The sequence below is a fragment of the Crotalus tigris genome, unplaced genomic scaffold, assembly GCF_016545835.1.
Source record: "Crotalus tigris isolate CLP2741 ecotype Arizona unplaced genomic scaffold, ASM1654583v1 scf7180000020351.1464749751:1500972, whole genome shotgun sequence".
Classification (NCBI taxonomy): domain Eukaryota; kingdom Metazoa; phylum Chordata; class Lepidosauria; order Squamata; family Viperidae; genus Crotalus; species Crotalus tigris.
Genome location: NW_024097980.1, coordinates 525,585 through 552,500, shown reverse-complemented (window position 1 = coordinate 552,500; position 26,916 = coordinate 525,585). Strand labels below are relative to the sequence as shown.

Sequence of the window (26,916 nt, the reverse complement as noted above, 5' to 3'; positions counted from 1 at the left end):
GGGATACATTTTATCAATGGCTAGAAAAATGAGGTAGAGAGAAAGGCCAGCTAAACATTGGAACCCAGACAATACGCTGCTGATGAAATATTAAGGATTTGTGGCTATAAAAAATTAATAAAATATTGAAAGGAGAAAAGAAAAGGGTAGTTCGAAAGACTCCACTTGCGATCTTAATAAAATTCTGGTTATAACGGACTAGCGGTAGGAGAAGGGCTGGCTGAATCTGGGGCCGGGTGGGGTCAAAAGAGGGCTCAGCCTAGAATCCCTACGTAGGCACGAGCAAACGTAAGTCCTACTTCCCGTGAATTCAGTTGCTCCTTATCTAACTCCTAGCTAGCAGGTTCTAACCATTAGTTGAGATGATTCCTCCGCATAAATATCTCGGCAATAAATCAAGTTTAATTGGACCTTCTGCATGCGTACCCAGTCTTTCGCAGTTGACACCGATCCAATTAACAGTCTTTTATGTATACTTATGCGCTCATGCATATAGTCACGGCCATGGTTTTCCCAGTTGCAATGTATGGCTGTGAAAGTTGGACCATGAGAAAGGCTGAGCGCCAAAGAATGGAGGCCTTTGAGCTCTGGTGCTGGAGAAGACTCCTGCGAGTCCCCTGGACTGCAAGGCGATCCAACCGGTCAGTCCTGGAGGAGATCAACCCCGACTGCTCTTTAGAAGGCCAGATCCTGAAGTTGAAACTCAAGTCCTTTGGCCACCTAATGAGAAGGAAGGACTCCCTGGAGAAGGGCCTAATGCTGGGAAAGATGGAGGGCAAGAGAAGAAGGGGACGACAGGGAATGAGATGGCTGGATGGAGTCCCTGAAGCAGCAGGCGTGAGCTTCAATGGACTCCAGAAGATGGCAGAGGACGGAAAGGCCTGGAGGAACGTGGTCCATGGGGTCACGATGGGTCGGACACGACTTCGCAACTAACAACAACAATGCGCTCCTATTTCCTCTGCGAACCACCTTCCCTGCTTCCCTGCTGTATTAGCAGCAGAGATTGAAATCTTCCAGAAAAATATACACCTACTACTCGTTTAAAAATAACATAGCTACAACCTCTAGCCCTTGCCCACATCTCCTCCCTACTGTGCCAACGGAGCCCATGTACTGAAATGTGATTTCTTTGCTTGTTTATCGGCCTACCTTTCCCTCCCCCCTCCCTCTCCCTTCTCGGTTGGCTCACCTTTGTGGGTTGACAACACACAATGCCACAATGCGAGATGATTTAATCGCCCATCCGCGGGCTATTTTGTTCCTCAGCCTCCCCACCAGCTGCAGGAACGATGGGAGAAGATGCATGTTTCTCTCTCTCTCTCTTTCTTCCAAGAGAGAGGGGAAAATAGTTCTGCAGTCCAGGCGGTCCTCGACTTTCGGCAGCTCATTTAGTGACGGTTCGAGGTTACCACGGCAACTGAAAAAAAAAGCGACTTACGGCCGTTTTTCACGCCTAACGACCGTGGCGGCATTCCCCCACGGTCACGTGATCAACGCTCAGACGCTGGGCAGCCGACTCGTGTTTACGACGGTCGCAACGTTCCCCCACGGGGTAACGCGATCCCTTCGGACAAGCAAAGTCAATCGGGGAAGCCCTGGTTCACTTCACGACCGTGTGGCCAGCTTAACGACTGCAGCGGTTCACTTCGCGGCGGCGGCAAGGAAGGTCGTAAAACGCCGTGAAACTCACGCCGCTGTCTTGGGGAGCGAGAGAAATTTTGAGCGCAGCTGTCGTAAGGCAAGGACCCCCTGTAGATGAAAACAAATGTATGTGTGCACTTTGAGTGGGAGCAACTAAATTTCATTTTTAATGGGTGCCATTGTGCCCACAGGAAAAAAATGACAATAAAGGCTATCTATCTATCTATCTATCTATCTATCTATCTATCTATCTATCTATCTACCTACCTACCCACACACACACACACACACACACACACACACACACACACACACCTACCTACCTATCTATCGCTATCATCTCTCTATCATCTATTATTTATCTATCATCTATCTATCTCTATCATCTATCTCTATCATCTATATCTATCTATCTATCTATCTATCTATCATCTATCATCTCTATCCACTCGTCCATCCATATCTATATCTATTGTTCTCTCTTTCTCCCTCCCTCTCTCTCTTTTTCTCTTACCTACCTACTCACCTACCTACCTACCTACCTACCTACCTACCTATATCATCATAATAATAATCAGCTGGAAGGGACCTTGGAGGTCTTCTAGTCCAACCCCCTGCTCCAGCAGGAGACCCTATCTATCTATCTATCTATCTATCTATCTATCTATCTATCTATCTATCTATCTATCTATCCACCCTTCCACTTATCCTCTCTGTCATATCTATCTACCTACCTACCATATCTATCATCTGTCTATCATCTATCAATCATCTCATCTCTCCTATATCATCCCCCCCCTCTGAATTTTATATACTCCACTAACTTATCTTTTCTTAAAAATAAAACCTGTCCTAAAAGGTGATCATCACCACAGCTCTGATGGGGAGCATTTTTGTAAATCCATTGTATATTGCATAAATAATTTCTTCTACCTGCTAATCCTATTGATAGGAGCAACGTTGATGGTTTGTGATGTGGCCACTCTGGCCATACCTTCTTAGCAGCCTCATCTCTTAAGCCTGTTCTGGGCTCCAGTTTGAAAACCATTCTGCATCGTGCTGTTGGTGTTCTCCTGCAGAATATCTTCCAGGCGACAGCGAAATTGTCATGGCTTGTGTTTCTTCTGCAGGGATAAGGGAAAGAGGGCTAAGTGACCTGGTTTCATATCACGGTTGTGTTATGGGTGTCTTTGTGGTTGAGGCAGGCTCTTAATTTCGGCAATCTGTTTGTAAATGTCATGATGTGATTGCCGTGACTTTTAAAAGGTAAGCAAGTCAAGGATTCAGAAGCGGTTGTGGAGATAATTGCTCCCGCAAGAACTTGGATGTAATGTGGCTTGTTAAGGCTGCGATGCCACCATGAAGACATTTCCCTTTGCAAGGACAGGTGTTCCCCTTAATACTTAAAAGGAAATGGTGCCTCCTCTAATCCAGTGTTTCTCAACCTTGACCATTTTAAGGCATGTGGACTTCAACTCCCAGAATTCCACAGCCAGCATTGCTGGCTGTGGAATTCTGGGAGTTGAAGTCCACATGCCTTAAAATGGTCAAGGTTGAGAAACACTGCTCTAATCAAAAGAGAGCCAGACCACCCTAGACCTGTTTAGGAAGACATGGATGGGCCCAGCTAAGGGTGGGAGAAGTGGTCCTCAAAAGGTCCCCATGAAAGCTCTTGACCGGAAGTCTTGCAAGACCTCCCGGGCTCCTTGTTCGGATTCATCCCCAGGCTCAAGACACATGGAGAGAAAGGCAGGTTTACAGCTTTTATCATTCACTTTCTGAACTAAAAGCTTGACTCTCGCACCGTTCTCCGATTCAAAATCTAGCTGGCAAAGCTTGGTTGGAGATCCAGATGATCTGAGACCAGAAGCCCCATCTTGCACTCTATCGTCTTCTGTGTCCTGGCCCTGACAGTTCATGTCCTATCAGTACTAGCGCTGATGAGGTCACCTAGTTGGGTCATGAAACGTCTGCACGAAAACAATCAAGCTCAGAGAACACCAAGGATCCCCTAATCCTCTTCCTCCTCCTCCTCCTCCTCAACCCTTCTGATGATGTCACTTAGTTGGGTCATGAAACGTCTGCAAGAAAACAATCAAGCTCAGAGAACACCAAGGATCCCATAATCCTCCTCCTCCTCAACCCTTCTAACACTGATGATGTCACCTAGTTGGGTCATGAAATGTCTGCAAGAAAACAATCAAGCTGAGAGAACACTAGGGATCCCATAATCCTCCTCCTCTTCTTCCTACTCCTACTCTCCACAAACCCTACTCCCTTCTAATACTGATGTCATCTAGTTGGGTCATGAAACATCTGCAAGAAAACAAGCTCAATACCAAGGATCTCCTCCTCCTCCTCCTCCTCTCCACAAACCCCACTTCCTTGTAGCACTGATGATGTTACCTAGTTTGGCGAATGAAACGTCTGCAAAAAAACCACCAAACTCAGAGAGCACCAAGGACCCCCCATTTCAACCCTGAGCTATAAATATTCTCCTTTGTGAGTTCACACCCACTCAGAGCTTTTGGCAAAGCTAAGATAACCTCATTTCACATCTCTTAAGTTTCCATTTGAACGCCCTTACCATATCCAGTTGATTGTGAGAGGTTGGACCACGAAGAAGTTTGAACGTCAAAAAATGGAGGCTTTCGAACTGTGGTGCTGGAGAAGACTCTTCAGAATCCCCTGGACTGCAAAGAGATCCAGTCGGTCAATCCTGAAGGAAGCCAACCCTGACTGTCCTTTGGAAGGACGGAGGGTGAAGCTGAAGCTCAAAGATTTTGGCCACCAGATGAGAAGAGAGGAACTTTTGGAGAAGACTTTGATGTTGAGAAAGAGGGAAGGCTGAAGGAGAAAGGGACGGAAGAGGAGGAGGACAGGGTTAGATGGTGTCATCGATGCAACGAATGTGAATTTGGGCAAACTCCGGGAGAGAGTGGAGTCATGGAGGCTGGGCATGCTGTGGTCCATGAAGTTGCAAAGAGTCAGACACAACATGTTTTAGTGACTAAACAGTGACTATATCCAGTTATCTGACTTGTTAGCCACTTGGCATTTTGAGAATAACATTTTTGAAATTAGAAGACGCTTGCTCCTGGGGAGGAAAGCTATGGCAAATCTAAACAGCATACTCAAAAGCAGAGACATCACCCTGCCAACAAAAGTGCGTATAGTCAAGTCCATGGTTTTCCCAGTTGCAATGTAGGGCCGTGAAAGTTGGACCATAAGAAAGGCTGAGCGCCAAAGAATGGAGGCCTTTGAACTCTGGTCTGGAGAAGACTCCTGCGAGCCCCCTGGACTGCAAGGTGATCCAACCAGTCATTCCTAGAGCAGATCAACCCTGACTGCTCCTTAGAAGGCCAGATCCTGAAGCGGAAACTCAAGGACTTTGGCCACCTAATGAGAAGGAAGGACTCCCTGGAGAAGAGCCTGATGCTGGGAAAGATGGAGGGCAAGAGAAGAAGGGGACGGCAGAGAAGGAGGTGGCCGGATGGAGTCACTGAAGCAGTAGGCGTGAGCTTCAATGGACTCCAGAAGATGGTAGAGGACAGGAAGGCCTGGAGGAACGTCATCCATGGGGTCGTGATGGGTCGGACATGACTTCGCACTAACAATAACAACAACAATATTGTTTCTTTATGCTGCACGATATGAAATCTTCCAGGATAAACTTTCTGTTTATAGGCCTATTTGGGTGGCTCTGTTGCACTTCCTTTTTCATACCCACAAATACATGGAGAGAAGAAGTAGATGTGATATATAATGTACAATCACAAATGAAAACAATTAATCCAGTGATAAGCCTCCAATTTTAAAGTGACTTTCTTTGAAAAGTCATCATGTTTCCCTTTTACGTGAAGCCTTCATTGCTCTGTCAGCCTTCCGGATTTAATGGGAATGTAATTCCCGTTTTTGTAATTAAAACAGCACGGTCGGTGAGTCCAAATTTTAATCCCAGTTGGGCAACCCTGGGTTGCAGAAGGCCAATTTCTTTATTGAATAGGCTGACCAACGCCCAGAGACTTGTTCAAGCATAACAATGTATAAAATCCATTATGTTGATTAAAATAATTGATCATCCGGCTTTAGGCATTTTTGGCAATAAAACGAAGCGTTGAGTTCTTCCTTGTTTTTGCAGTCATGGCTTTTTTAGCTTCAGCAATACGTTCTAAACTGCGTTTTCTCGGTCTCTAAGAAGCCGCGATGGAAAATATTTTAACTTTATGAAGCAGATGACATTGGGCACCCAATTTTTTTTAAAAAAAAAGAATAAAAAAATCCCAAACGTTGCAAAACCTGCAGGAACAGATGTATCACTTTTATTTATTTTTTCCACTCTTTCTCTGTGCTTTACAGCTTGCAGGCTGTTAATATACCCAGCCGTTATCCTTGCTTTTGAAATAATGTCATTAAATCTCTTTGCAACCTCAGTTATTTTCCTTCTGCGTACTATGACCCCCTTATTTTGGATTTTTCCAGTCGTTTTTAAGCCATCAACCATTTCCTCTCCTCATACTCCTTAATTTTATGACAACATTTTGGGCAAACTTGTCAGTTCTTTATAGCACAGGAAGAGAATTACGATAGACTTCCAACGGACATTGAACCAGTTGCAGAAAGGCGGGAAATTGAATTTCCATCATAGGAATATACTGAATTTTTCTACTGAGGCGTGCTTAGCTAACAGCCCTAATATAGTATAGACTTAGATTAAAAATAACTGCAATCTGTCAGGTGGACTTGTAGAAATATAAAAGCTTTTTGGATTAAGATTTGGTGGAACATTCAAAAGATTTTTAGGAGAAAGATAAAGTTTACTCCACAATTATTTTTATTGGGTGTTATTGTAGATTGTGATGTTAAAGAAATTAATTCGATGTTGAATTTGATAACAGCTGCAAGGTTATTGGTAGGGCAATATTGGAAGAAGGATTATTTGCCTACTACTGTAGAAGAATGGACGCTTAAAGTGTCAAATTTAGCAGAAATAGCGAAAATTTCTACTTACTTGAAGGATCATTCACAAAAAAGATACATTTCGGTCTGGAGAAGATGGATAGATTATATTCAGAATAAATATGGGACTAAAAAGTTCCATCTAGTTTATGAGTAAATTTTAGAGTATTATTATTATTAATAGTTTATTATAGTAGAATTTTTATTAGTTTTATTATTATTCTTAGTATTAGTATTGTTAACAATTTGGATATTGTATTGTTTAATAATATCAACTTGTTTATATTATTATGTTTATTTTTAATTTGTTTATACCTATGTTAAAGGGGAGTTAAAGCGCATTAAATGGTTATTTATATAGTTGGTTAATGTTAGTTAGAGTTTGATTATTATATTTGTAACCCTGTACTCAGCTCTGGGAAGTGGGGGAGGGAGAGGGGGCGGTTTAGGGTGGGTGGGTTTTGGGGTGTATATTGTAATTTTTATAAAACTTTTCAATAAAAAAAAGAATAACTGCAGTCTTACAAAGGTGATGCAAAAAAAATCCTCCGGGCTGAGAGAGTACCAAGGACCCTATAGTTACAGTCTGTAAGGCCAAACTAACTTACAACAGTTAGTAACTAATACTAATAGCTAATAACAATGAAGCTGAAAAAAAAAATCCTAACTCTTGTTTTTATCGTTCTTTCTAGAGAGCCAGACAGATGAAAAATCAGACAGCAGCAATAATGGTAAGTAGTGCCTCTGACCTCTGGAATACGAGGCTAACGGTATTCATGACAATTCTTCATTTTTAATGTTTGCGTTAGGCTACCTCTTCAAGCTTCGTCCAGAGTATAATGAGAGCCGCTGGGGTGAAAGTGTGAATTCAAATGCCTTCATTGCTCTAAATTGCTCTAAATTGTTAAAATGCGCTGTTTCTGAAAGAGAGAAGAGTTGCTTAGCATCTTTCCAACGATTTCTGAAACTTAACGAAAGCTTGTGCCAAGTGCATTTGGTGGCGTTTTAGGCACGGGAAGAAAATGTTCTTCGTTGCTTTCATTTAAATGCTAATAAGCAATTTGCCTCCCTTTGGGGAAAGTTAGGAAAACTCCAGAGACAAGATGTACGGTCTTTAACTGTTGTTTGGCAAACCAAATATCCCTTGAAGCGTAGCATCTGCAAGGCAGTGTCTCTCCACCTTGACTGCTTGCTGATGTGTGGACTTCAACTCCCAGAATTCCTGCCGGCATGCTGGCTGGGGAATTCTGGGAGTTGAAGTCCACACATCGTCAAGCTGCCAAAGTTGAGAAAAGCTACTGTAAGGTGTTATTATAGACCAGGGGTCTTCAAGCTTGGGAATGACTTGGGAATTCTGGGAGTTGAAGTCCACAGGTCATAAAAGGGCCAAGTTTGAAGACCCCTGTTATAGATTATATGTGTTAATCCTGTTGTCTTTTTTTTTTTTTTGGTGACTCCCTATTAATACATGATATAAAAACTCAAATAGGAAGAGGAAGGAGACTACCTAATTCTCCTTCCTCCTCATATCTTCGCCAGAACAACCCTGTGGGATGGGAGGAGCTGAGAGAGAAGGACTAGCCCGAAGCTCATCAGGCAGCGTTCAAGCCTAAAGCAGGAGTAGGGAATGGAATGGAATGGAATAGAATAGAATAGAATAGAAAATATGGACTAGACTAGACTAGAATAGACTAGAATAGAATAGAATAGAAAATATGGAAGGGAATGGAATGGAATGGAATGGAATGGAATGGAATAGAATAGAATAGAATAGAATAGAATAGAATAGAATAGAATAGAATAGAATAGAATAGAATAGAATAGAATAGAATAGAATAGAATAGAATAGAATAGAATAGAAAATATGGAATGGAATGGAATGGAATGGAATAGAATAGAATAGAATAGAAAATATGAAATGGAATGGAATAGAATTGGAATGGATGGAATAGAAAATATGGAATGGAATAAAATAGAATAGAAAATATGGAATAGAATAGAATAGAATAGAATAGAATAGAATAGAATAGAATAGAATAGAATAGAAAATATGGAATGGAGTGGAATAGAATAGAATAAAATAGAATAGGAAAATATGGAATAGACTAGACTAGACTAGAATAGAATAGACTAGAATAGACTAGAATAGAATAGAATAGAATAGAATAGAATAGAATAGAATAGAATAGAATAGAATAGTTGGAAGGGTCCTTGGAAATCTTCTAGTCCAACCCCCTGCTCAGGCAGGAGACCCTGTACCATTTCAGACAAATGTTGTCCAGTCTCTTCTTAAAAACCTCCAGTGATGGAGCACCCACAACTTTGGAAGGCAACCTGTTCCACTGATTGATTGTTCTGATTGTCAGGAAATTTCTCCTTAGTTCTAGGTTGCTTCTCTCTTTGGTTAATTCAGTCCGTTGCTTCTTGTCCTGCCTTCAGGCGCTTTGGAGAATAGCTTGACTCCCTCTTCTCTGGGGCGGCCCCTGAGATACTGGAAGACTGCTATCATGTCCTCCCTTGTCCTTCTCTTCGTTAAACTAGACATGCCCAATTGCAGCAACCATTCCTTGTAAGTTTTAGCCTCCAGTCCCCAATTCCTAGTCACCTGGTTTCTGGGCCACACCTGAGCAACTAAATCAAACTGACTCTTTACAATTTAGCCATAGAAGATGCGTAGTTTCTAACCTGAAGCCCACCAGTCATTCTCAGATGCGATATCTGATTGATAGATGAGTTTCTTGAAAAAAAAAGAAATCTGTTAGCAAATGGCCATTTGCAGCGTGAAATGAATGTTTTTGTGCTGTGTCTTCAGCAAGGAGCGGCTCAAAACCTTTTAAAAAACCCACTTGCTGTCTTGTTAATGTGACTATTTCATTTGAGATTTCTCTGTTGGATTAGCCTTATCAGCATGAAAGGAGGCTGAAACCCAATTTAATGTTCCAAAGGATACCGCTGATAGTTCCCAATTTCTCTTCTTTGTGTTCTGGAGTCAGGACATAATTTTTTATTGTATAGTACAATCTCTCTCTCTAAATTGTTTCTTGGGAAAGAAAGAACAGCTGTAGCATTTACTCTGTTGTGTTTCATTGTTTTGAGGTTTAGGTTTTGAAATACGCTTTGGAAATGTCCTTTTTGAGTAAGCACAGCTGCTACCGTTCAGCATCTGCCATTTTGTTGTGCTATGTTGTTCTACATCAGTGGTTCTCAACCTTTTTAATGCCGCGACCCCCAACTGGTTGTAAGTCGAGGACTACTCAACCGGTCGTAAGTCGAGGACTACTCAACTGGCGCAGCACCGTTTGCAGAATGGGACTTTGGTGGGCTCAGCAGGGCAGAGACAGCCTGGACAATTCCTGTTGGCTTTTGAAAGCCAATAGAATAAAAGGGAGTAGCACAGCTAAGAAAAAGGGGGGGGGAAATGGCGGACTGCGTTGTTTGGCGTGAAATGGTCGTTCGACCCCAAATGGGGTCCCGACCCACAGGTTGAGAACCACCAGTCTACATAATTCAACAGAATCGCTTTCTGTTGTCCTTGCTGATTCTGCTTTTCAAGGATTTGTGCTTTTGTATCGGTTGTGTCCTAGGTAAAAAATATGGTGGTTATCAACGTTACATGGAACAGGTTGCGTTATATTGTTTACATGTGGTTAGCCATTAATGCATATTATCTCTTTTGAAGCAATTGGGGGGGGGCTAGCAGTTTGTGGGGCCACAGACAATCCTGATATCCCCTATTTTCCTCCCCCCGATAGCTACTAAATACAAGATCTAATCTGAGTTGGTCACCAGGACCAGCGGCTTCATTTTCTGAGTTTTGGTACTCATGCTTGAGCCCATCTTCAGGAATCTTCTTTCTACTGGAATGTGTGCTTTGGGCTATTCTACGCGTCGTATTTACGGGGTGTCTATGTTTGGGTGTGGCTTCTTATTGGTTGATTGGGGTGTTGATGGCCGACTAGTAAGTCGTTGGCTGTTGTATCCTTGTGCTGTCAAGCCCTCACCTCCTACGTATTTGATAAACTGATGGTAAATCAGCCCTCCTGTTTCCCAGGCTTCAATCGCTTCCCTGGCTGTTTTTGTACCTGCTTTTCCAACAATCTTAATAGGTGCAAAATTGAATGTATGTTCATTGCAGTGTGAGGTGACCAACGAGTTTGGGTCGCCTCGTCTGATCGCTCGCTTGTAATCTGGTAGTTAGCTTCCTCCCCTACATAGCCCTAGCTAGTCACAGGGACAATCCATTCAGGGGATCCGGTAGATTACATTAGGAGTACCTCCCACCTCCAAGCAACCATTGCAATCTTTGCTACTAAATACACTCCGTGGTTTGTTAGCATACCTCTAGGAGTAAGCATACAGATGTAGGAATACTTCTGCTCTACAGCCGTCCTTCCAGTTTGCTCCACGGGGTTCCCCCCCCCACCTCCAGCATTGTGCCCTAACCTTTACTGGAAATCTGACTTTATAATAGCTTATTCCCTAACTGAATCTCTTTGCACATTTCTTTTTGTGAAAACATAACTAACGATATAGTGGTTGCCTAAGCATCTCCTTTGGGAAGCTTTTTTTTTTTTTGCTCTCCTATTCAACATTTTATTAGTTTTCTGAGTTTACAATTCATAGGTGCCTAGTAAACAACGTGTTGTCTGGGTCCGTTTGTTTTATTTAACAATGCATATAAAATTCCTTAGTGACAGATTTTATTTTCCTGGGCTCCAAGATCACCGCAGATGGGGACTGCAGCCACAAAATTAGAAAGCCATGGCAAATCTATACAGCATACTAATAAGGAGAGACGTCACCCTGCCAACAAAAGTGCGTATAGTCAAAGCCATGGTTTTCCAAGTTGCAATGTACGGCTGTGAAAGTTGGACCATAAGAAAGGCTGAGCGCCAAAGAATGGAGGCCTTTGAACTCTGGTGCTGGAGAAGACTCCTGCGAGTCCCCTGGGCTGCAAGGCGATCCAACCGGTCAGTCCTAGAGGAGATCAACCCCGACTGCTCTTTGGAAGGCCAGATCCTGAAGCGGAAACTCAAGTCCTTTGGCCACCTAATGAGAAGGAAGGACTCCTTGGAGAAGAGCCCAATGCTGGGAAAGATGGAGGGCAAGAGAAGAAGGGGACGAGAGAGGTGGCTGGATGGAGTCACGGAAGCAGCAGGTGGGAGCTTCAATGGACTCCAGAAGATGGTCGAGGACAGGAAGGCCTGGAGGAGATCAACCCTGACTGCTCTTGAGAAGGCCAGATCCTGAAGTTGAAACTCAAATACTTTGGCCACCTAATGAGAAGGAAGGACTCCCTGGAGAAGAGTCTAATGCTGGGAAAGATGGAGGGCAAGAGAAGAAGGGGACGACAGAGAAGGAGGTGGCTGGATGGAGTCACTGAAGCAGGAGACGTGAGCTTCAATGGACTCCAGAAGATGGTAGAGGACAGGAAGGCCTGGAGGAACGTCGTCCATGGGGTCATGATGGGTCGGACACGACTTTGCAACTAACAATTAAATTCCTAACGAGAAGCTGTTTTTTTGGGGGGGGGCCTTTCATCGTGAGTTAGATTTTGCGAAGGATCGTGTGTCGGCATAAATATTTGTGGACGCGTGAAGGGGACGTGGTCCTGTTTGCCTGACTGCCCGTGGCGAATTGGCCATCTGTGTGGCGCTGCTACACAAATGGACTTCTCTGCTCCCGAGATGTTCCATTTAAATGTCACGAGGTCCCTGCAGAACTGAGCAAAGTGTCCTTGGCTAGTTGTCTTCTTTGGCTGGGGCTTCTCCAGGGCCATCAATCACCCTCGTTGCTTGTTTGACACCTCATGTTTCTGAGCACCAGGGCTGCTCTTTCGGATGCCAGCTCGTTGTTGTGTTCTCCTCTCCCGCCGTTATTCATTTTGCTAAAAAGGAGACGGCTTTGGCTTCTGTACCCTCTGGGAACGAGACGGAAGGTTTTATTTGACAGGTTGAGCCTCGCTGTCACCATCTTTCAGGTTTTCCCTCGGCAGATGCAGCCCCTTCAGTAGATCATTCCCAAACGAGGCAGCCGACAGCTGGATCCCAGCTACAAAATTCTATGGGACTAGAACAGCTCAGCTGTTCTGTAAAAAGGGCCAGCTCCAGAGGGATCCCTGGAGAGAGATCCTTGTGGTGGCCACAAAGGTACGATTGGAGTTTTGCCCCCTTTTTTTGTGCTCCCGTCATGCACACATGCCTGGCTAACTGAAAATAATCCTAGAGGAAGGAAAGAAAAGCATTTTGGGGAAAAAAGATCACGAAGGAGGGAAGCAACCCTAGAACCAAGGAGAAATTTCCTGAGAGTGGGAACAGTTAATCAGTGGAACAGCTTGCCTCCAGAAGTTGTTGAGGGTGCTCCAACACTGGAGGTAAAAAAAAAGATTGGATAACCATTTGTCTGAAAGGATATAGGTTTTCCTGCCTGAGCAGGGAGTTGGACTAGATGACCTCCGAGGTCCCTTCCAACTCAGTTGTTCTGTTCTATTCTATTCTATTCTACTCTACTCTGCTCTCTGTTCTACTCTACTCTACTCTACTCTCTATCTACTCTACTCTACTCTCTATTCTCTATTCTATTCTATTCTACTCTCTATTCTATTTTATTCTATTCTTCTCTTCTCTTCTACTCTCTATTTTCTATTTACTCTACTCTCTATTCTATTCTACTCTACTCTCTATTCTATTATATTCTATTCTACTCTACTCTACTCTCTATTCTACTCTACTCTCTATTTTCTACTCTACTCTACTCTACTGTACTCTCTATTCTCTGTTCTTTTCTACTCTACTCACTATTCTATTCTATTCTTCTATTCTACTCTACTCTATTCTACTCTACTCTCTATTTTCTATTTACTCTACTCTCTATTCTCTATTCTATTCTACTCTCTATTCTATTCTTCTCTTCTCTTCTCTTCTATTCTACTCTACTGTACTCTACTCTCTATTTTCTATACTCTACTCTACTCTCTATTCTCTATTCTATTCTACTCTCTATTCTATTCTATTCTATTCTTCTCTTCTCTTCTTCTCTTCTATTCTACTCTACTCTACTCTCTATTTTCTATTCTACTCTACTCTACTCTCTACTCTCTATTCTATTCTACTCTATTCTATTCTATTCTATTCTTCTCTTCTATTCTGCTCAACTCTACTCTACTCTCTATTTTCTGTTTACTCTACTCTCTATTCTCTATTCTATTCTACTCTACTCTCTATTCTATTCTATTCTATTCTACTCTACTCTCTATTCTACTCTACTCTCTATTCTCTATTCTACTCTACTCTCTATTCTATTCTATTCTGTTCTGTTCTATTCTTCTCTTCTACTCTACTCTACTCTATTCTCTATTCTATTCTACTCTACTCTCTGTCTTCTATTCTATTCTATTCTATTCTATTCTATTCTATTCTATTCTATTCTATTCTATTCTATTCTATTCTATTCTATTCTATTCTATTCTATTCCATTCCATTCCATTCCATTCCATTCCATTCCATTCCATTCCAGGAAAGACCTATGAGAAGTTCAAATGTCAGTCAATGAGTTCGCTGGAAAAAGAGTTTGAATTAATCCATCTGACCCATGTTGAGGCTATAACTGATTTGAGGACAAGATGTCCACTTCAGCACGTCCCTCAACGTTGCCAGCAGACAACCATTGTCTTAATTTGTTGGCTCCAGAATTCCACAAGAAGATCCTAGATGGTAGAATAAAATACCTCTTAGAGTCCAAAAAAAAAGTTGAAGTCATGTCCTTGGCTCCTGTTTGCCCAAATCTCCTCTTCCTAGCTTTGTAAGTGTAATTCTCGATGGTATCCCGTGTGTCCTGTTTTGTTGGTGGAACCACAGTTGAAAAAACCTGAAATTTTACTTAACCAATGATTATGGAGCAAAGTCCTTTCCATTTCCTTGCTTAGATCCTGAATTTTTTCCAAGCCTGAGAATTGATTTGGTTAAAACGTCGTCGCGTTTTTGAACCCATGTTGGCCTAGTTGCCTCAACACGTTCAAGAGAGCTTAATTCGTAGCGAGAATTACAAGTGCATCTCTCATTTAAGTCACTTCAAACAGCTTTGTAAGGCATTTGTTCCACAGGAAAATAAACTGAATGTCAGATGAATATGCCTGCCTTTCTCGCCTAAAGTGCAAGGCTGAACAGATTTAATGTGACATTTTCATATTGGGTTATTTCCCAAGTCAACCTATAGCGGGTTTTAGAAGGATAGTCATGTTCAGTAAATTTGATGCCTTCTGTTAGATATCCTGCATTTTCCTTCCGATGTTCTTTACTGGTGTCCATACGAGCCCTCCAGTATGGGTTGATCAAGGTGCTGCTTCAGATGGAAGAACTAATATAGAAAGAGTGTGTCTATTGCAGGGGTAGGCAACCTTGGCTCTTTGACGACTGGTGGACTTCAACTCCCAGAATTCCTGAGCCAGCATGGGGGAACTATGGCCCCTTCATGACTCGTGGACTTCAACTCCCAGAATTCCTGAGCAATCATGGCTCAGCTTGGAAGCCTCTCCCTTTCCCCTCAGCATGGCTGGCTCAGGAATTCTGGGAGTTGAAGTCCACGAGTCATAAAAGAGCCAAGGTTGTCTACCCCTGGCCTAAGTCCTCCTGTTCTAAGCGGTGAGCCTCCTAGAGCAGGGTAGGCAACCTTGGCTCTTTTATGACTGGTGGACTTCAACTCCCAGAATTCCTGAGCCAGCATGGAGGAACTATGACTCGCTTCAACTCCCAGAATTCCTGAGCCGCATGGGGGAACTATGGCCCCTTCATGACTCGTGGACTTCAACTCCCAGAATTCCTGAGCCAGCATGGCTTTGGCCCTTCTGACTCGTGGACTTCAACTCCCAGAATTCCTGAGCTGGCATGGCTCAGCTTGGAAACCTCTCCCTTTCCCCTCAGCATGGCTGGTTCAGGAATTCTGGGAGTTGAAGTCCACCTGTCATAAAAGAGCCAAGGTTCCCCACCCTTGGTCTATGGAGATTCTCATTCATCCAGGTCATAGTTGCCCCAAAGCTGCTTCCCCCCCCCCAAAAAAAGGCAACTGGACTTTCTTGTTTTGCTGGAAGACATTTCACTTCTTATCAAAAAGCTTCCAAAGTGAAGAAGCTTGTTGGATGAGAAGCGAAGTGTTTTCAAGGTAAAAAGCAAGAAGGTCCAGTTGCCTGCTGAAAAAACATCTTTGGGAGCTGGATGATGGAGAATCTCCAGAGACATTTAGCGATGCACTTTGGAATGAACCCCCTTTGAATGGTGCAGAGCTATGAAAGGATTTCCAGGAGAAAAAAATTGCAGACTGTAGGAGTCAGCTGGCTTTGAGGGCAGAGATTGATCTCCAAGTGGCCTCAACCGCTCTTAGCGAGAGTGCAAATGACCAGCGGTCTGCAAGGAGCATAAATCCTTCCATTTTCCCACCCTCCAGTCAGAGCTGAAGAAGCTTCTGGGATGAGAAGCGAAACGTCTTCAAAGGAAAACAAGAAAGTCCAGTTGCCTTTTGAAAGGAAACATCTATGGGGTCTAAATAGTGTGGGGAATTTTTTAAGATATCTCCAGTTCCAGCATGATGGTGACCTTTTGAGAATATGGACCACGATGGTGCTGGTCTTCAATTCACCAGTGGAACAACCTGCCTCCAGAAGTTGTGGATGCTCCAACACTGGACGTTTTTAAGAAGAGATTAGACAACCATTTGTCTGAAATGGTACAGGGTTTCCTGCCTGAGCGGGGGGTTGGACTAGATGACCTCCCAGGTCCCTTCTGACTCTTGTTATTCCATAGTCAAGCAGTTATCTATTTTGAGTTGGCACTTGGAAGCTTCTCGTGACAACTTTTCACAGACCTCAATCCTCACATACAATGAGAATTAACATTCTGACACTTTTAATGTTTTTAAGAAATCTTGTTTCTAGATTTTTGTCCCATTCTTTTTTCTCAGCGGTGATGTGTTTTTCAGAGACCTGAATTCAGGAGTTTTGAAAATTGGGTAGATGGAGTTATGTTGGCACGGAAAGCTTGTCTCTTTTGTTTGGAAGAGAGGGTGTGCTTCCTCTCTGCCCTCAATTTACCAGAATTGTGCATTTCCCTCCGCTAATTACTGAATTGAGTAATTATTGTCAAATAAGCCTCAAGCACTCCACTTCTTTCCTCACGCAATTTCCCTCTGCAACGGCTTCTCGATGACAGCTATAATTGGCCTCAGATTAAAAATCAAACTATCCACTGGTTTCAGGTCCTGTTTTTTTTTTTTTTTTTTTTTTTTGAGAAAGAGTTAAGCAGATTTCGCTATTTGGATGCTGTGGCATATTATTTCTAAAGGCAGATGGGACTCAAAGTTCCTCCATCCTTACTCAAACCACTGTTTGGAGTATTGAGGTGAGCCACTGACCTCGTGAGGCATTGTGCTCAGAATGGAATGGAATGAAATGGAATGGAATAGAATAGAATACGGAATGGAATGGAATATGGAATAGAATGGAATGGAATGGAATATGGAATAGAATAGAATAGAATACGGAATGGAATGGAATATAGAATGGAATGGAATATGGAATAGAATGGAATGAAATGGAATAGAATAGAATAGAATAGAATAGAATAGAATAGAATGCGGAATGGAATGGAATAGAATAGAATAGAATAGTATAGAATAGAATAGAATATGGAATGGAATAGAATAGAATGCAGAATGGAATGGAATAAAATGGAATGGAATGGAATAGAATGCAAAATGGAATGGAATGGAATAGAACAGAACAGAACAGAACAGAATAGAATAGAATAGAATATGGAATGGAATAGAATAGAATAGAATGCAGAATGGAATGGAATAAAATGGAATGGAATGGAATGGAATGGAATGGAATGGAATGGAATAGAATGCAGAATGGAATGGAATAGAATAGAATAGAATAGAATAGAATAGAATAGAATAGAATAGAATAGAATAGAATAGAACAGAATGCAGAATGGAATGGAATAGAATAGAATAGAATAGAATAGAATAGAATAGAATAAGAAATGGAATGGAATGGAATGGAATGGAATAGAATAGAATAGAATAGAATAGAATAGAATAGAATAGATTGCAGAATGGAACAGAACCGAACAGGAATTCTGGGAGTTGAAGTCCACAAGTCATCCAAGGGCCAACTTTGAAGACCCCTGCCTTGGAGAGTCTCAACCCTTCACCCCACATTCTCTTGGGATCTAATTCTCTGGTGTGGCAAATTAATTCCAGGAATTTGTCGCATTAGAAAGTGGGATGAATAATAGAGATGACAACAGATGGTGCGCCACGAGGACCAAATTTTTCCTTGCTTTTTAATTTAAAAAAAAAAAGTGGGAAACTGGCTTATTTGAACACGCTATTCACTTCTTGAATCAGGAAATTACTAATAGCAAGGAAGGCAGACCTGTTAATTACAGTGCCTTTTCTGCATTGTTTGCTCACAGTTCTTTACCTAATGCTTACTTCTCTCCACTGTGTAGCTTGCAAAACAGAAGTCGCTTTTAGCCATGGCTGCTTCCTTCCTCCGGTAGAATAAAATACTTGGGTTAGCTGTAATCGTGGCCCAGAGCATAATTTGGAATAGAAGAGAGCTGGAAGGGATCCTGGAGGTCTTCTAGTCCACCCCCTGCTTAAGCAGGAGAACCTAAACCATCTCAGACAGGTGATTTTCTAGTCTCTTCTTTAAAAGCTCCAGGGATGGAAGGCCCACGATTTCTGGTGGCAAGCTGTTCCACTGGTTGATTGTTCTCGCTGTCAGGAAGTTTCTCCTTAATTCCAGGTTGCTTCTCTCCTTGGTTAGTTTCCATCCATGGCTGCTTCTTCTGGCTTCAGGTGCTAACAAATCATTTATCGAATGATCCGGGTTATATTAAATCTTGCTGCTTTTTGAACACAGTGTGCGTTGCCTATGAACCTTGCCCCCCCCCGTTTGCAAGAATGCAACCCATTGTAACCATTTGAAATAAAAATAAAATTAATAAATAGAGGAATAACACCACAATCCCATGAATTTTCTTTCTAAATAGTGAAGATGATAGCAGTTTAACGCACATCCAGCGCTTTGAACATTTGAAACCCTTACCGGTCTCCTCACACACACACACACACACACACACACACACACCAGCCAGCCTCCACCCCTCGGAAAGAATCCAGATGTTTTTAAACGGCTTAAAATGTGAGTGGATTAATATATTAGCCGGTTACTCTAAGCTGCCCTGGAGCGACGTCCACTCTTGAACACAGGGCAGAAATAATTGGAAGTTGTAGTAAATGCCGACTACAACACGCTTAGGCTTTGTGCATCCCTGCTGATAGAAAAAAAAAAAAACAAACCAGAAGACTTTATTGCTGTAGTTTGGACAGAAAACCTGGAGTTTTTAAGGAAGCAAATGAAGTTAATGACGGAAAGCAAAGTTGGCTGTTGATTCCCACCATCCTGGCAGCCCCCTGTGCAATTGAAAGCCTGGTTGTCGTGTGCGACACTCATAGTGTTGAGGTGTGGTGTGCGTCTCACATCTTACCGTGTGTAGCTGTCTCCTCTGCCGGGTTAACTAGATTCCCCCCCCCCTTATTGTGGCACAAATGTGTGCAAGTACTCCTGGCTGGTTCGTTTAGTGACTGTTCCAAGTTACAACGGCACTGAAAAAAAAGTGATTTTGTGACCTTTTCTCCTCCGCCAGTTACAACTTTTGAAGCGTCCCCATGATCAGGTGATCCACATTCAGACCCTTGGCAACTGGTTCGTACTTATGACGGTCTCAGGGATCCCCTTTTACGACCGTCTGTCAAGCACAGTCAAGCGGGGGAAGCCGGATTGACTTAACAACTGTGTTACTCACTGAACAGCTGCAGTGACTTGCTTAACGACCATGGCAAGAAAGGCCGTAAAATGGGGCAAAACTCACTGAACGAGCGTCTCATTTAGCAACGGAAAAGGTTGGGCTCGGTTGTGATCGAGAAGTACCTATCTTTTCAAAAAAAAAAGGGATTTTTAAAATGTAAAAAAGATGACATCAAAGTCTTTTCTGGAACTAGGAACTGTTTTGTCTCGGCGTACTGTCTAAATCACTGTTTTCTAAAGGACCAAAGTTAATAAGAGATTAGATGTTTTTTTCCCCCTTTCCTTTCCTGAACTATACATGATGTAGCATCTTCTCTGTTGCTAGTTAAATACAGTGGGTGTCTGTGTACACTTTTAAATCCCACTAGATCTGAGACCTTGCAGGGTGATTTACAGAATGGCAGAGTTGGAAGGGACCTTGGAGGTCATTTAGTCCAACCCCCTGCTCGGTCAGAAGACCCTATAACCATAGAATAGAATAGAATAGAATAGAATAGAATAGAATAGAATAGAATAGAATAGAATAGAATAGAATATGAATGGAGAATGGAATAGAATAGAATAGAATAGAATAGAATAGAATAGAATAGAATAGAATAGAATAGAATAGAGCTGGAAGGGACCTTGGAGGTCATCTAGTCCAACCCCCTGCTCGGTCAGAAGACCCTATAACCATAGAATGGAATGGAATGGAATGGAATGGAATAGAATAGAATAGAATAGAATAGAATAGAATAGAATAGAATAGAATAGAATAGAATATGAATGGAGAATGGAATAGAATAGAATAGAATAGAATAGAATAGAATAGAATAGAATAGAATAGAATAGAATAGAATAGAATAGAATAGAATAGAGCTGGAAGGGACCTTGGAGGTCATCTAGTCCAACCCCCTGCTCGGTCAGAAGACCCTATAACCATAGAATGGAATGGAATGGAATAGAATAGAATAGAATAGAATAGAATAGAATAGAATAGAATAGAATACGTGGAATGGAATGGAATGGATGGAATGGAATAGAATAGAATATGTGGAATGGAATGGAATGGAATAGAATAGAATAGAATAGAATAGAATAGAATAGAATAGAATAGAATAGAATGTGGAATTAGAATAGAATAGAATAGAATAGAATAGAATAGAATAGAATAGAATAGAATAGAATAGAATAGAATAGAATAGAATAGAATAGAAGTGTTGGAAGAGACCTTGGAGGTCTTCTAGTCCAACCCCCTGCTCAGGCAGAGGACCCTATAACCATTCCCGTCTCTTGTTAAAAGCCTCCAGTGTTGGAGCACCCACAACATCTGGAGGCAAAGAGTTCCACTGGCTAATTGTTCTCCCTGTCAGGAAATTCCTCCTTCATTCCACCTTGCTTCTCTCCTTGGTTAGTTTCCATCCGTTGCTTCTGGTCCTCCCCCTTCAGGTGCTTTGGAGAAGAGGTGGACCCCCCCTCCTTTTCTTTGTGGCAGCCCCTCAAATATTGGATGGCTGCTATCAGGTCACCCCCTGGTCCTTCTTTCCATTAAACTAAACATCCCCAATTCCTGCAACCGCGCTGCGTATTTAAAGATCAACCAACCGAGAGACAAACTGTTTTCCCACTGGAACCAGGATCAGCCTAGAAAGATAAATAACAGCCAGAACGAGAAGAGCATTTTTATCATTCTGGAGCGGAGGGTGAAGCAACGCATTCTGTCCGTGCTGAAATGCAGACCAGCCTGTTCGTTCGTCCCCGGGCTCAGCGTGAGAAAAGCAGAAGCGAGCAAACACTTCAGCGCTCCCTTTGGTTTTGATCACATCTCACAAACACCCCCTTTTTTTTTCTTTTGCTTTTATTACGGTGGTTGTTATTCAGACGGACACAACGAACTGGCAGGTGGGCTTTTACCAATGTTACATACCACGAGTTCTCGTGAATTCATGAGCCGCAGGGCTGTGGGATTAGCCGAGCCGGATAAACCGTCGGCCGACGGTTGGAAGTTTGATGAGACCGACCGGCTGCATGCTTTTGTGGCCTTGGGCCCCCAAGTTCATTACTTGATGAAGTGAAGCGCGTCGCTGTGGACGATGGATCCTTTCGAACAATCCAGGCTGGTCAGCAGCCGGAAGCCGCACTTGAGGGCCATCATGATGGCCTCAAACTTGAGCGTCTCCAAGGTGCACACGAAGGTGTTGTCTTCCTTCAACACCAGCCGGGTCCCGTTTTCCGATTTGATGAAGTACTTAAACTGAATGATGTTGGAAGAGACGGAGAACTCTTCGGGGAAACCGTCCAGCCGGCTTTTCGAGACCAGAACGATGCGGGATTTGATTTTGGCGATGAAGTCGGGCGCGTTGCAAAAAATCCGCAGGCCCTGGGCACGGTCGTGGCTGTCGGTGATCTCCAAGAAGGTAGCTTCCCGGGAGGCCAGCTGCTCCTTCTCCCACCTGGATTTCACTGCCTCCGTCAAGAGGTGAAGCTGGAAAAATTCCGCCTCCTGGGCCAGAAGTTGGCTCTCCTTGAAGCCCTCGGGGAGAAGCAGCTCCCCGTTCCTTAGGAAGTTCAGGACGTGTCTGAAGAGGAGACCGTCTCTGTCGATGAAAAAATGGCCCTCTGCGTCCGACGGGCAGAGCGTCTTCCCGTTCACCACTCTTTCCAGCAAGGAGTCCGTGTATCTGGTGAGAGTTTGCCTCTGGGTCACGTAGAGGTAGCCCCCCACGTTGAGAGTCACTGGAGACATGTTATGGTTCTTGTCTTGGTCGCTGCCTTCCGACTGGCTGCTGCCTTTCTTCCCGTTCTCCATTTCACACAGCCGGTGGTGGGCTCGTTGGCGCGGGATGCTCCGAAGGATGCTCCTAGGGTCACCCTCCCGGCCGCCTTGCCTTGCTCCTCTTTTCTGCTTCGGGCAGGCAGGAGATTTCCTTCCGAAAACCCCTCGATTCAGCCCGGGAAGCAGGCTAGTCGGTAAGAAGTGCCCTGAGTCTTGCATGAGCTTGTCAGCTCAGCTTTGCAGTAGGTGGCGTAGGAACTGTGTGTGCTGCGTGTTCCTAGGAGCAGGTCTGGGAAGCTGAATTTGCATTTAACCGTGTGAGGGTAAGAGGATGGTTGCAGAGGAGAGGGGGGGCGGAGGGAGAGAAAAAAAAGTGTCTTTCCTTGCCTCTTGGAAGTCCCCAGAATTGACATTATTAAGGGAGAAAGTCAGAAAGTGAATGCCCGCGTGGGGAAGCCAGATTTGGGGAGGGGGGGAGAGATGGATGAAACAAAAGAGCACGCCTTTATTTCATTCCCTTTTTTTGTGCAACGAGATACCTTTTTAAGGGATTCATAACCCTTCTTTGAAAGAAAGAAAAAAATGGGAACCCCGTTCCGTTTTAAGACAGCCGACTCGTTTTTCCAGAGCTTTGCATCCTCATTGTTGGCTGGGCATCTTTGGAGACAAAAAAGGCAGCAGTTAAAATATTGAAAACCCGGCAGTTCCGCTTTGAAACCCTCGGCAAGAAGCGTGGATTTTACGTGGCGCTGCTAGGGTGGAATTTGCTTTCAAATAGCCTGAGAAACAGGATTGTAAGGGGTTGGGTGTTATTCAGGACACAAAGCCACGCTTTGCCTGCAAATTGCGACAGACAAGAGGACCTATCTAGAGTTGGGTTCTTGGGGAGATAAATAGTCGAGGGACCCCGTTTCTTTCCAGTAAAAATGGGATTCCGTGTTTCCTGTGGAGAAGAGGATTTTGGCAGGTCAAACCTCGGCGCGCCAGTAGCATAACCCCTTAGTAACACTTCCACGCAGCTGGCTTGCTTCTGGGTGTAGCTGCCGTGGCTTTAAGGCGGAGTTTTCCAAAATGCAAACATTTGCAGCAAGGTGTAAGCGGGGGAAAAAAATAGAGGGCTGAGATCTCCCAAGAGGAGAAGGGGAGAAACTGCAGCTTTCCGTGCCAGACCAGAAGCACAGCGGCTTAACGATTCCTAGCTTTCCCTACAGGAGGGAGCCTATGAAACGGAGGTAGCTGGCGTTTTATTTGTCAGAATCACAGGAATCAAGGAGGACTTTCTAGCTACAGGTGTTCCTCGGCTTACGAGTCCAAAATTTCCACCGCTAAGCAAGACATTTGTTAAGCGAATGTGGCCCCATCCTACCCCTTTCTTGCCAGAATTGTGAATGCGAATGACTGCAGGGGTTAAGTTAGTAACCGGTGGTTAAGTGAACCTGACTTCACCCCCCCCCCTCCTTGACGTTGCTGGTCAGAAGGACCCGCGGGACATGGCAACCGTCATAAGTACGAGTCGGTTTGCCAAGCGTTTAGATTTTAATCAGAATATCCTGGGGATGCTGCAACGCTCGTGAGCGTGAAAACAGTCACAAGTGTCCTTTGGGACGGCCTTGTAACTTCAAACGGTCGCCAAGGTTGGGGACCCCCTGTATTGGGTTGGCCTTTTGGATGCGTTTGATGCTTCCAAGAGGGTCTGTGGCGTCACAGAGGTAGGGAGGAGAGGCACAACCTGCAACGGTTTCCCCGTGCGCCTTCCGTTGGCTAGGCATTCCTGACGGAAGCAGCGCAGCCCTTCGGAGGGGGCCTCCAAGCGGTGTCTCCGAGCCCAAGGCCGGCTCACCCAGCTGCGATGCTTTAAAGCAGCCGTGTCTTTCTCCCGGGATTGCAGAGCAGCTGCACAAGGCAAGATGGGATGGGGGGGCTGCCTCCCCCCCCACCTGTGGAGTTCAAAGCAGCTCTTGGAAATGAAGTTAGACCTGAGACACTGCGGAGGTCAGCCGTCTCTAAGAGGGGGATACAATCAGGAGCAGCCCCGTCACACCCTGGCGGATGGGATCTGTTAAAAAGCACTCCGTGTCTTTCTTTCTCTCTTACTCTCTCTCTCTCTCTCTCTCTCTCTCTCTCTCTCTCTCGATCTGTTTCTTTCTCTGTCACACAAACTTTCTTTCATCTATTTCTTTCTCTTTTTTCTTTCTTTCTCTCCCCCTCTCTTTCTCTCCCCCTCTCTGTCCCCCCTCTTTCTCTCTCTCTCTTTCTTTCTGGCTTTCTGCCTGTCTCTCTCTGTCTCTCTCTCTTGCTCTGTCCCTATTTTTTCTCTCTCTTACTCTTTTTCTTTCTCTTTCTCTCTCTCTCTCTCCTTTCTTTCTCTCTCCCTCTCCCGCTCTCTCTCTCTCTATTTCTATCTCTGTATCTCTTTTTCTTTTCTCTCTCTTTCTCTTACTGTCTCTATTTTCTTTCTCTCCTTTCTCTCTCTCTCTCATTCTTTCTTTCTCGCTTTCTTTCCCTCTTGCTATTTCTTCTCTCTCTCTCTCCCTCCCTCCCTTCCTTTTTCTCTTCCTCTCTCCCCTCCCTCCCTTCCTACTTTCTCTCTCTCTCTCTCTCTCTCTCTCTCTCTCACACACACACACACACACACACACACACACACACACACACACACGGGGGTTGGACCAGAAGACCTCATGTTGTTATTTTCTCATTGTGTCTGTCTGTCTGTCTGTCTGTCTCTCTCTCTCTCTCTCTCTCTCTCTCTCTCTCTCTCACACACACACACACACACACACACACACACACACACGGGGTTGGACCAGAAGACCTCCATGTTGTTATTTTCTCATTGTCTGTCTGTCTGTCTGTCTGTCTCTGTCTCTTTGTCTCTGTCTCTGTCTCTCTCTCTCTCTCTCTCTCTCTTTCTCACACACACACACACACACACACACACACACACACACTCATACACCAATCCACTGCCGTCTGAAACCTTTGCTAAAGATCATGGACCACATTTGACCGTACTGCACAATGTGGATTGATAGATGGATGGGGTTGGTTGTGTTTTTGGGGGTTTTTTTGTTTTTGTTTTTTTTTGACTTCCCAGTATTGGGCTGAGAGTGGCCGACCCAAAGTCACCTAGCCAGTTCCCTGCCTAAGAGACAACTAGAGTCTCCTCTTTTACCCCCCCCCTCCCAAAAAACGGGCTTTCTAGCTAGCTTTTAAGTATAGAGTAACCAATTCATTGGTGGGCATCCTTTCCCATCGTTGGCTGTTTTTCATCTTGGTTTTCTCCCAGTCTGTTTTCAGTTACTTTGGTCAATAAACTGTGCAAAAGTAAACATATATGAACAAACGCAGGACGCTAAAATAATATTCCCACACAACGTTTCCGGTTTCCAAGCTTTTGCCCCCAGTCGCGTGAATTAATTCCCTGGGTTTTATTCTTTAGCTTGCTACAAGGCAGGTGCGTGCTGATTAGCATATTAAATTAGCAGATTTAAGAACGTAGATGCCTTTCCCTGCAAATATCATTCAGCTGCCTTATAAATAGCTGCCACTATATTAACAACGAAATTATTTCTGGGCTGCTGAGCCCCGCGTTTCTGGTGGAAGAAAGCCATGTGCTGGTATCCCTTCAACGAAAACAGGGAATGGTGTGGCTGGCACACCTGTGCGAGAGAAGACAGATTGATGCTTTTTATAACATTGGGGAACGTCTTCTGCGTTTATAAGGGGGTTTGTTTCACTGGAATGGTTGAATCAACGGGTTCTGTAGCATCCAACAAAAAAAAATAAATGAAATTCTGCAAAGTCTTGAGAAGAGTACCGTATTCCAGGAGACACATAGGTAGTCCTTGACCTATGACCACAATTGAGCCCAAAATTTCCGTTGCTAAGCGAGACATTTGTTAAGTGACACTTCCCCCCTTTTGTTACGACTTTCCTGGCCAACGATTGTTAAGGGAATCACTGCAGTTGCGAAGTTAGAAATCTGGTTGTTAAGTGAACCTGGCTTCTCCCATTGGCTTTGCTTGTCCGAAGGTCACAAAAGGGGATCGTGTGACCCCCCCTCCGGGACGCTGCGACCGTCGTAAGTATGAATCCGTTCCCAACTGTCTGAATTTTGATCCCGTGACCACAAGGACGGTGCAGTGGTCGTAAGTGTGAACAGTGGTCTTAAGTCGCTTGTTTTTTTTCAGTGCCAATTTAACTTCAGACGGTCACTAAATGAACTGCTGCTAAGTCGAGGACTGCCTGTATATTGCAGAACCAAAAATCTCTCTCTCTTTCTCTCTCTTTTTTTTTTTTTTTGGGTGGGACTTGGTGCTAATTTGGGTCTCCTTCGGTTCTAGAAAAACTGTCCCTGGAAGGAATCGTGGTCCAGCGGGCAGAATGCCGACCGGCAGCCAACGAAAATTACATGAAACTGAAACGGTGAGGCTCCTTTTCTTTGGATGGCGCGATGGGTGGGTGGGTGGGTGGGTGGATGGATGGATGGGTAGATAGAGATAGATAGAATAGAGAGGATGGATGGACAAATGGATGGGCAGGCAGAGGATAGATAGAGAGATAGAAAAATGGAGAGATGAGAGGATAGACAGACAGACAGACAGATAGATAGGATGGGTGGATGGGTGGATAGATGGATAGATGGATGGATGGATGGATGGATGGATGGATAGATAGATAGATAGAT

General features: G+C 43.8%; 2 protein-coding genes across 3 annotated transcripts in view; one reads left to right on the top strand and one right to left on the bottom strand.

Annotated features, from left to right (window-relative positions):
• Positions 1-26,916, top strand: part of GTF2F2 (general transcription factor IIF subunit 2) — a 66,548-nt gene that overhangs the window by 22,053 nt on the left and 17,579 nt on the right. For both annotated transcript variants that reach the window (XR_005559573.1, XM_039366723.1), the window contains exons 5-6: positions 7,296-7,334; positions 26,573-26,654. Coding sequence is in view for 1 of the 2 variants with exons in the window: in XM_039366723.1 (XP_039222657.1) it covers positions 7,296-7,334; positions 26,573-26,654 (121 nt within the window). In the remaining variant the exon portion in view is untranslated. The remainder of the gene's footprint in view (positions 1-7,295; positions 7,335-26,572; positions 26,655-26,916) is intronic.
• KCTD4 (potassium channel tetramerization domain containing 4) lies at positions 20,972-24,257 on the bottom strand. The gene has a single exon (XM_039366717.1). It carries the CDS (start codon positions 22,443-22,445, stop codon positions 21,510-21,512), a length of 936 nt encoding a protein of 311 aa, XP_039222651.1. The 5' UTR covers positions 22,446-24,257; the 3' UTR covers positions 20,972-21,509.

Excerpts from the sequence above, each read along its gene's own strand:
- KCTD4 (XM_039366717.1), bottom strand. The coding sequence starts at position 22,445 with ATGCAAGACTCAGGGCACTTCTTACCGACTAGCCTGCTTCCCGGGCTG.